The sequence below is a fragment of the Trachurus trachurus genome (genome assembly GCF_905171665.1).
Source record: "Trachurus trachurus genome assembly, chromosome: 4".
Lineage (NCBI taxonomy): Eukaryota > Metazoa > Chordata > Actinopteri > Carangiformes > Carangidae > Trachurus > Trachurus trachurus.
Window position 1 is genome coordinate 24946174 of NC_139898.1, and position 11040 is coordinate 24957213.

Consider the following 11040-nt stretch of genomic DNA (forward strand, 5'->3'; position numbering starts at 1 on the left):
TATTTGCTTGATAAGATGCTGCTTGTTGAATTGCAACAACCAACTACTGTAATGGCCATTGTATGAAAGAGCTTTGGTTTCCACACCACCACAATGATATCAAAGAGTTTGTCTCCAGTTGCCATAAAGGGGGTGAGTCCTCCTTTAACTTTAATGAAACGGCAACTTTGTCTTTCCATTGTGAACAGATCCATCACACCACAGTTTCTGGCGTTACTGCTCAGACACAAAGCTGATGACCCAACAAAGGTTTATTTACTTTTTCATTATTTGCATCTGCATTTATTGTTGCTCTGTTTGAATATTCATAATGCAGGCAGCAATGGTTTAGTAGCAAAATGATGAACATTTACAGCTTTTTGCAACTTAACATCAAAGTGTCCTCAAAATTGCTTTATCATGTTTTAGTTACAAAGAAAGAAACACAATGTCAGCGAGCAAAGGTTGGGCCCTTTTTTTTTTGAGTGACACACTCACCTGCCTGGCATCAGTTTATTGTTTTTAATAGATGACAGGAGAAAGAAGTGTATCTACTTAAGTCATTTCCCTCATGTGAAGGAGTAAGACTTTGCAATCTGTCTCTTCTTAGCCAGTTGTTTGGGCACCACTGTGTCCAGCAGCCTCCTCACTAGATCCAGCCTGCCGGTCCTGATCAGGGCCTTGGATAACTCTGTGACGTCCTCTGTGTGAGTCCTGTAAAGGCACCTCAGCTCTGCCTTCACAACGTCCTTCGGGTACCTGTCCTCTGCCTTTTGCACCCACGTCTCCAGCTGGGAGATGGCAGGTCTGGGATCAGGGCCTCCCTGCATGAACACAGCCAGGAGGGCCTGCAGGAGGCAGCGCAGGGCTGTGGTGTCCGTGCTCCCTTGCCTCTCCAACTCCACGGCCTGTTTGAAGCAGTCTGCGGCGTTCTGCTCCTCGCCCTTCAGCAGGAGGCAGCGTCCTCTGAGCACGTGGAGGTCTGGCAAGCTGTCTCCCAGCTTAGACTGTAGTGCATGGGACAAACTCACCAACGCACTGTTCACTGCACTCTCATCCACCAAGAGGCTCTCCCGCAGCGCGTCCACCCCCATGTAGTAATACACCTAGAGACAAAGATGTGCATCTGAAAACTCTGTTGCTGCACAAAATCTGTTAACCTGACTTCTTATCTGTTTACACCTTTACCTGTGCCATCTGTAGGTGAGTCCGCAAACATGGATGCACAGTCAGGACCTTGTCCAGGTCATTTCTGGCCTCAGTTAGCCTCTGTCGGTCCGGGATTCCACCTTCATTATGTTTTGCCTTTTCTAGATCCCTGACGTAGAGCATCATATTGATCTAAAAGGAACAAATTCATGAATATTTGTAGTAAACACTATTTTCTTAACATATTCATTATTCATTTTTTGCACACCAACTTCAATTTTGGGGGCATTTAAGGGATTTCACATCGACTCATGCTGGCAGCCTGCAGTACCTTGGCGCGGGTGCAGTAAGCCTGCCAGTTGAGCTCTGGGTCTGGCAGCACACTCAGAGCCATGTTGCTGATCCCTGTGGCCATCTCATATTTCCCCAGCAGATAGAAGACCTTGGCTAGAAGGTTCAGGATGAGCGCATCATCACTGGCCATGTTTATGGCCTGAAGACACAGAGACATGTTGTATGTTTTAGTGGAGCTGAAGCATACAATACATTGGTCTATAGTTTCTATGCTGCAATTAGTTTGCTGTTGTCACTGGAAATCTGTAAAAAGTATTTCATCAGAGCAGTGTGATGAAACATAATTCAGCTTGAAGGGGAGTACACTTGGTTGGACATTTTTCAAACCAATAATACTGATACAGCTTAAAATTCTTTACCTATTTGATTGGGATCTCAACAACCTACAGCATGTGAACATGAAACAGTAACACATACAAACTGTACAAATACTAGTGCTAACCACACTACCACAAGAACAGCAAACTACCAACATAACACAACACAACATAATTGATAGTGATTACAAATCAGAAAAACAAATGAACTAATGATTGAGCAGTAACTTACATCCATTTTTGTGAGCTGTAATGTTGTTTGTCTTCTACTACCTGCTGTGGATGTATATTAGCATTTTTTCTACACCCAACATATTTATATTATAGTAGCCTATATTTCAAACCAACTTACTTTTATTATATTGATACAATATACAGAATAAAATAGAATTATTATCAAATAAAACTCTCCGCTCTCCCTAACACCAGGAGAAGATGAAAGAAGACGTGTTGCAAAAGTGGTTAAAGTGGAAAAAGCGTTTCAGAGCAGCTCTATGTAAAATCGTCATTAGTTTTTCCTGCTAGTTTACTTATTATTTGATGAGAGAATGAAACAATGAACTTACAGTCCCATAGCAGGACAGAGGATCTGAGGCAGAGAATCCACAGTCGTGTATAGACATGGGCACGGTGCTGAACTCTTCCTTCCTCTCCAACATGATGCCAATGTAACACCAGGCCAGAGCTGAGGACAGAGATCCAATTGTTTTCTTTAAGCATTCACTCTCCTTAGTTAAGAAATAGTACACAAGTTTCTGAACTGAAATCTGGTCCATATCCAATAGATTGCAGAACAATGGAGGCATAATAATTTCCTCTTCTTTCCTCTGTAGCTCAGGTGCTTGTATGTCACTTGTCCTTTGATGTTAATTATATTTAACTTATCTGACTTCTTATACTAAGATACATCAGTATTGTAAATGTATCATAGTCTGATGATACACTAGTTTACATTACATGTAATAGAGGTTGTTTTTTTTTTTACAGTGATTTATTGCAGCTTTTGCAGCAGCAGAGCAGATATAATCACACCGAACCACACTGTGTTTACCTCTATGTTGTGGTTTCTCAGATTCAAGTGTTTCTTTGAGAAGCCTCAGTCCCTTGTTGTAATGAGAAAGTCTGGAGTATTCAGAGTCGTCTTTGCTCTTTACTATGTCGTCCAGTCTGCACAGCAGGGAGAGAGCGATTAGGTAAACATCAACATTAATATCACTGTGTTTTTTATTTTTTAAATCAAAATCTTTTGATGGTCAGTTTTGTACCTTACATAGATGGTCGCCATTTTAAAATACCAGCTCCGTTTTTCCTCGATCGGTATCTGAAAGACATCATGTCTTCAATAAAGACTGAAGTTATGTTTTCTAAGCAGGAATAACAGGAACTTGATAGTCTTGATATGACCCATGATTTTGGGACATAAACAGAAAACTGATTTGATTCAGAGTCTACTTTTATTCTATCTCCAAATTAATGTGGGAAAGCAGAGCCATCTCCTCTAACCTCAGCAAGACTTCTCAGGGAAGATGAGTCACTGAGAAACGAATCAAATAATAAAATGGTGAGTAACACTGCATGTTTAAAGTGACAACCAATACAGTCCCTGAAAGCTCATGAATCAGAGACTGGTGCATTAAGAGTCATCTAACCAGTTGTTGTTTTAGCTCCTCCTCAAATTATCATTCTACACGTCGATGATTTAGCTCCTAATTAGACTTTTAACAGCTTTATCCTGTGTGTGTTTCCTCCTCACCAGTTGTCCTCCATGCACCATGGCTCTGTTGTACAAGGTCAGCGCTGTGGTCAGTCTCTCTCTCAGGTCATCCTCGCTGTCCAGCTCCACATCGTATGGATAAGTGTAGGCCTGTTCAGCCATGCAGCGGGACGCCAGAAGTCTGCTCTCCTCCTGAGAGGCCTCCCCGCCACTATCTAAGCCCATGAGGTGAGACACCTTCTCCACACACTCCCCTGCATCCAGCTCCCTCTGCAGCTTGTCGTACACGTAGCCCAGGTTGGCCCAGGCATTGAGGTTCCCAGGGTCTTCTTTACAAATGTTTCTGAAAGGCCAAGACACACAGAAACAGAGGTTTTAGAACGATCCCCTGTGAAGGTTGTCAGCATTGGAAGTCAAACACTGGTCAGCTGTGTGTTGATTGATTGGTTGGTTGGTTGGTTGGTTAGTCCACCTCGTTTCTTCAGACTGAAATTTCTCAAGATTTATTGATTGGATTGACAAATTTATAAACATCCATGGTTCCCAAAGGATGAATCCTTTGCAGACTTTGGTGATTGGACAAATTTTACTTTTGTGCCACCATTAGGTTGACATTTTGTATGTATTTTTTTATATGGACATCAGGTACACTGAGACTGTCCCAGTGGACAGACCAGATGCTTTGCTTGGGTGTGTACAGTGTAGCACATGTGCTAATACTAATAACAGTCCGTCCTACCTGTCCTATGTGTTTAATGTTAATTAGCAAATGTTAGCATTTTCACTGTGGATGTACAAGACTGCTGATGTTTAGTTGAACGCAACACAGTGCCAAAACCACACAGAAGGGTTCGGTTAACTCTTGTTAACCGTTGTAGTTGACTTATAATAGGTTTTCCATTGAGCTTGGTATTTGAACTCTGATAACATAACAGCTAGCATTGATACGTTAGGAAATATGATTACAACCTCTCCTTCTTCTTATGAGGAATATCACTTCAGCATGTTGAGTTTTGGCCAACAATATTTTTTGTGAGACAGTGAACGTTTGTGCCAAATTTGAAGAAACACCCACAAGGCGTTTGGGACAGAGACAGATGGACAGATGGATGGATGGACCCAAACCCCCAAAACATAAAGCCTCAGGCCATGGCTGCCCCCAGGGCAGGGGTGTAAAGCAGGGGCACAAGAACACATGTCTACCTCAGATGTAAGATGTAATCTAAAAACCTAAAATAGCATTATTTATAGCCGACAAACATCTATTATAATAAGCATTAAACAAAATAAATACAACACAAGAACACAAAGTACACTTAACAGACATGAAATCATTGGGTAGTATACTACATTAGCCTACCATATGTGCAGACAACCAGGTTTGTCACGCCTGCTTTTGTTGAAGGTACTTGATTATTCTTCTTCTTTTTTTCATGAGACATATGTTATTCAACATGTTGCATAAGTGACTCACTCTCGGTCATCATCTACACTGTAACTGTGTAATATAATGTGAATTTTCAACACGGTGGTGCTTTACTATCATTGCTAAAAGGTCAGATTAGTTTTTTGTGCTGGATGTTCAGTATGTAGTGGTTCTAAGTGAGCTCATAAAGGCGAGGCATGTGCAAAACACAAATTTCAACATCACAAAGTGCTGTCACAGTGACAGTGTGTCTTGTCTTCACCTGAATATTTCCTCGGCTGTGTCCAGCTCCTCCAGGTGAAAAGCCAGCAGACCCTGGAGATTTCGGACAGCGTACTGTAGATATCCAGTTTCGGCCTCTAGCTCTCCCCACAGACTTTCCTGTTTTAAAAATGTATCCCTGTGTCGCAGCTTTACAGGCCCGACCGGATCACAGTTGAGGTTGAGATCCAGATGGAAGTGTCCAGGGATAAAGTCCATACCCTCAAAGAGAGACTCAATGTCATCTGTGCTGTCTGCTTCCATGGCCTCCAGCTCCTCCTGCTCTCCAACCTGTTAGAAGAAGAAACTTTGATACACAAAAGGGGAAAAAATCTGTATATATTTTAATCAAAGATCCGACACAAGAACATACCTTTACCTCCTCACCCGATAGTTTGCTGTCTACTGGGACAAGATCCACCCACCTCTGTCATTCGTGTGCATACTGGTTGAACAGGTTATGCTCAGCGGTAACTAGGGAGTGGAGTGTAGGGGGAAGCCAGTGAGGTGCAACCATAAGTAAACATGTTCTACACCTGGTACTACACCTTTTAATATTATATATCTTGATACTGATTCATACCATTCTTGTAATGCATATAGCCTATACATCAAATCTAGTCATCTCTAATCAGCTGTCTTTCTGAAAATGGAGATTGCAACACTTCTGAGTTGTGCTTCCTCTGCTCTGTGTCTCTTTCTCTGTGACCGTTTGGCTCTGTAACAGAAATAGCAGCTACAATTCCTCAAAGTCCAAACTGACAGGATGATATTTTCTTTATCTATTTATGTCCTGAGTTTTGTAAAAACTGTTTTCAAGCATTGTTTTGGAGAATGTTTCAGCTGCTTTAGCCCCTCTGCCTGTGTCAGCTGTAGCCAACCCAAGAATGTGAACCATCAGGCTCAGTGTGACATAGAAGACACTGAGGGAAACTCAGTCAGAAACTGTTATTACTTAATGTTTATGTGGCCTTTTATTTCCACAAAACAAAACAATTTCACATAAAAAACATGAAGAAACACGAAGCAGTATGATAAGCTGTTTGCAGAGCAGCTGGGAGTAAAAACCTGGAGGAGAGATCAACAAAAGCAAACAATGACTGTGTGACTTGTTATGCTGCAAGTCATCATGTTATCTGTCATCTTCAACATCTGATACACACCATGATAAGCAAATTTTTCTGGTTCCTGAATGTTTTGCATACTAACCCAAACTCTTCTATCAGAGGGTAAACTTCACTAATGACCAGTCAGAACAAAAGGGAAGAGGTGTTGAGTTGCTGTAAACCCAACGTCACATTCAAGTGCCTTGGGCTTTTAAGGGGCAAACATCAAAAGTGTCTCCCACCAAGAGTAAACGCTCTAAGGACAAATTGACAAAGAGCCTCAGAACATAACGGACATTGGAGAGAGAGCCAACTCAAAGAGATCAGTCCTCCTCTGGCAGCTTGTAACATAGGAGACATATAAAAATAAAACTAAGAGTAATTTAGATATAACGAGACCTGGTTCAAAGAGATAAATACTAGGCTATAGGTATAGGTATATCTATACGTCTTTGCAAGCAGCTCGTTCTAACCCATAGTTATGTTTTGTAATTGTCTAATGGAAGTAGTAATTATAAAGTCAAGCTATGTAGGCGTATAGAACAACGCAGTCTGCGTTATGAGGGAGTTGGTTGTGGATGGGTGCGTCAACAAATCACAAGACTTTCACAGTGTAGTGTGTTAGGGATAGGGATGGGATGACTGGACTGTATGGTGGTTCAGGTTGGAGGCATTTTGCCTACAGCTGGAACTGCAACGATGATTAGCACATGTTTCCACGTCCCTGTAGGTGGGTGATGGGTTAGGTGGTAAAACGATATGTCAGAGAAAAATGCAGGAGGAACTGCCGAGAGTGGTATGCAAATCCATTAAAAAATGAATATGTAATTGTTGTGGAAAACAGATGCTTGCAAAAAGAAACCTAACCCATCTAAAAAAGAAAGGAGCCTGCATTTGGCAGCAGTGGACCATCAGCCCACAGGGCACACAGGTCAATGAGAGTAGTCGTCCTTAAAGCTGCGTACACACACCTGTATTTTGATGTGGATAGAAACTGGATCGCCACAACAAAAGCCTCACTGAGGTTTGAATCAGAGCTGAACCCACAGTTGCCCGAGCTCCCGTCAGGATGCGTTGCATAATGTGTGTTTGATACAGTAGATCAGCCCCCGAGTGGGCGGCCCTCTTCCATTTGCACCATGTGGGTGTGCAGAAATCTGAAAATGTTCTCTCGACAACGGTTGCCATGGTGGTCATCATGGATACCAGGCTGATTGCATAGTAACATAATGACTACGGATGCTTGTTTTTGTGGCTGTGCAACCCAGCGCAGCGCGGCCGGCGAGGACAGGATTTCAACAGCATTTCCACAGTAGCCTATAGACTTTAAATTCCAGCAGCTATAAGGAACAAAACAAAGGTATTATGGGGGAGATGTTGACCCCTAATAATCCCTCTAGTCTTCACAGCGCTCCCCTGTAAAGTGGGATTAGGATATGTGTCCCACATACTGGCAAAGGTTCTTTTGCTTTCAAACTAACCCCTTGTTAACCTACTTAATTGGTTTGGTGTCTGTCTTAATTCCTGACACAGAGGCAGAACAATACAGCAGGGACATGAACTATTTGATATATGAACAGGACCTGTCCTCTGACCAGTTTTACACAGCATCCAAATGTATTTGTTTATGTCATGGCAAAGCTTGTAATGAAAGTCAGTAAACTATTACCGTTTTTAAGAAATAGCTCAAATACAAATCATTATTGTAATATTATTATGTTATCACGTTATTTGGTATACTTTTGAAGCACTAGACACACACAATCACTACAGTAACATTGGAAAGTTGGCTTGCTAATAACTTGAATACAGGTTAATTAGGAGATCAGAGACCACGCATCAAAGTTCTCCAAATTCCATCTCTGCAGAAACATGACATTTACAATGACAGGAGCATAACATGTGAAATTTGGGGCCCCTCACAAGATGTGACACTGAATACAAAGGAACATGGGATCAGAGGAAACCCTCACTAATGCCAGTCTTTGTACCTTACCATCCGCTCACTCTGAGCTGAGCTCTCTCCGTCAATTAACACCTTTTTTATCCCTTTAATATCTGAGCGTAATACTGCTCTGCATCGCTCATAAGAATAGAGGGATTTAACAACCTAGTATATGCTGTAGGACAGGTCCACCCCCACTACAAACAGAAACCTCACAGTGGCATCAAGGCTTCATGTCACATCAGAAAAACCGAGACAGCAATAATCCACCTCAGATCCTGACCTTGCTCTTAAACCATTGTTATACTGACGTCCATCCCCCTTTTTATTGCAGGCTCCCTCCTTATCCCTTTTATTCTCCTGAGACACACTAGTACATTTAATTAGTGCTTATAGCTGAGAACTCCTCTGTCTTTCTAAGCAGTGTTGACTGTGACTGTATTTCTGTATTCTTAGTCAGCTTCTCTTCTGGCTCCCTGAGGGAGCATTCACTGTGAAAAGCATCTCTTCAGCTCTCTGAAGGCATTCGCTGACTGCAAATTACACCAATGAATGTCCCTCTGTTGTGTCTCTGAGACACTAAATGGACGCAACTGTTTCAGGAAGCTGTATTTCCGAATTGGCAAAAAAGTGAAAATAGTATTCATCCATATGATAGATTTGTTGGTACAATTGTAGATGTCAGGGGAAGCATTAACCACACCGTACACCTTACTGAACATAATCTCCATTACTCCAAACAATGTGATAGATACAGTACATCATCCCATAACCACTAGCTTTAACCTATGGTGTTATTACGGCAGCATAGCGCCACATGAGGAGGTCCAAGCTTGATGAGAAGAAATCTGTCTGACTGTGGACTGAATCTCAGTGAGCTGGGAGAAGTGTGTCATGCAGAGCTGCAGGGTGTGAGTCTGTGCAAGTGTTTTAAGAGTAATGCGATAGTCTTTAGTAACACAGACAACAGTCGCACCTCATTACGCTGACTAGACTCTCCATCCATCCCACCCACAGGGACTCTGCTGCATCAAAACAGCTGCTCAGTGAAATTATCTACAACAGCAATTTGCTGTTAAAAGGAATAAGATTTAATAAGCGTATGTTTTTGTTTTTTCTTTCTTTTTTAGTCAGCTGCAGCAAAAGTCTTGTAAATTGAAAACATCTGAAACTAAAAGGCTTACTGCTGGATGGATGGGGCCTTGATTTACTATTACAGAATGAAAATGTGCATTTGGAAGCTTTAGGGTTCAATTACACTGGTTAATTAATGAATCTATAAATAAGCAGGACTGTTTGATCTGCCACAGTGTGTCCTTTGATGTACAGTGTGACAGACATTCATGGAGACAAGTGTGCAAAGGAATCACATATGTGCTACTTTGGGTCATGTATCATTGCAACACATTTCGACACAGCTTTTACTTAAATTTGTGGACAGTTTTTGACACTAACCACATCTTACTGGTTTGATCTATTGTGTGCACATGGTCCATATTACAAAATTACACTGTGTCAAAGTCAACATTCGTTCAAATGCTACTCTGTCTAATCAGCTAGGGAGGATCCTACTGCCTTGGATCTCCGGTATGATTATATTTTGGTATATACCGATAAGTCAAACTTGCTATCAGATGAATTGTGCATCATCATTATTTCTTCAGGCCCCTAAGATGATCCTGCACTTTTGAGCTGACCTGGCGATAACTGGTGAAATGTTAATATTTGTTTTTTCACAGTGTTGTTTTTTTTATTTTTTAAATTACAGTTCATTTGTGATTTGGACTCTTTCTACTTTGAGACAACAAAAGTGAAACGACTTCAGTATCTGATGTTTTTTGCACTGAGCAGTCCAACACGTAGGCTATTATTTAAAAAAAAATGTCATGTAGATGAAGTGATAATACAGCCATTCTACTATTATGGAGTAATAGGCTATTACTTTGCCCAACTTATCAGTATAACATAAACATGGGCATATGGGGAATCTGCATTTTTTTTTCTGGTGGGAATCCAGACATATATCCTCTATTTGATCAGTTATGTGTTTCATGGGCTTCCACACTGTTACACACTGGGACGAGGCATATTGTAGATTCAGACAGAAAAAAAGTTGTTGTTCTTTTTCATTTTATTTTGGTAGTCTACTGCTCATAAACAACGTCTTCCTTTACACCAATTTTATTTTGGAAATCCCAACCAGATGTTGTGTGATGACGTCATTGTGGCTGACTTGACGGGTCTGGGCTCCGCTCACTCTCACTCTCTCTCTCTCTCTCTCACACTCTGCGGTTGCTGGTCGCTGTCATCATGCAGGTGGAATCTGCGCAGTGTGGCTCAGTGTAGGGATCTCCAGCCAGCGAGCCGCACAGCGCTCACACACACTCACTCTGCACTCTGTGTGGACTGTGGAGATCACACTGTGTCCACGGCTGCTGCTGCTGCTGCTGTGGAGGTGGAGGAACCTTTTTCCTGCTTTCACTTGATGATCACCAGGTTGTTTTAGCGCTTTTGTGTGTGTCATTTTCACACAGGGCAGTGATAAAGTGAGATAGAGAATATATGATAATAATAACAAGGCACTGTCATTTATCTGCTGGAATAACCACACGTTGTGTTGATGCTGTCGGACTGTTTTGCTCTCCTGGCGCAGTCCAACTCTGCTGGGGTCGCATAGGATGCCATACAATCCTATAGGAAGTGACTCCTCCAGCAGCAATTTCCAAGAGACGAGGCGGACGTAGTCTCTCCGTCCTGAGGGATCTTTTCGTCTCAATCACACGGACACG

General features: G+C 41.9%; 1 protein-coding gene across 1 annotated transcript; it reads right to left on the reverse strand.

Annotated features, from left to right (window-relative positions):
* Positions 1-548: 548 nt before the first annotated feature.
* Positions 549-5464, reverse strand: ttc22 (tetratricopeptide repeat domain 22; the record flags this gene model as incomplete). Its single annotated transcript, XM_083970546.1, has 8 exons — positions 549-1085; positions 1168-1320; positions 1460-1621; positions 2366-2484; positions 2851-2966; positions 3065-3120; positions 3553-3856; positions 5202-5464. The coding sequence occupies 8 exons, from the start codon at positions 5462-5464 to the stop codon at positions 549-551; spliced, it is 1710 nt and encodes a 569-aa protein (XP_083826672.1).
* Between the last annotated feature and the right edge of the window lie 5576 nt (positions 5465-11040).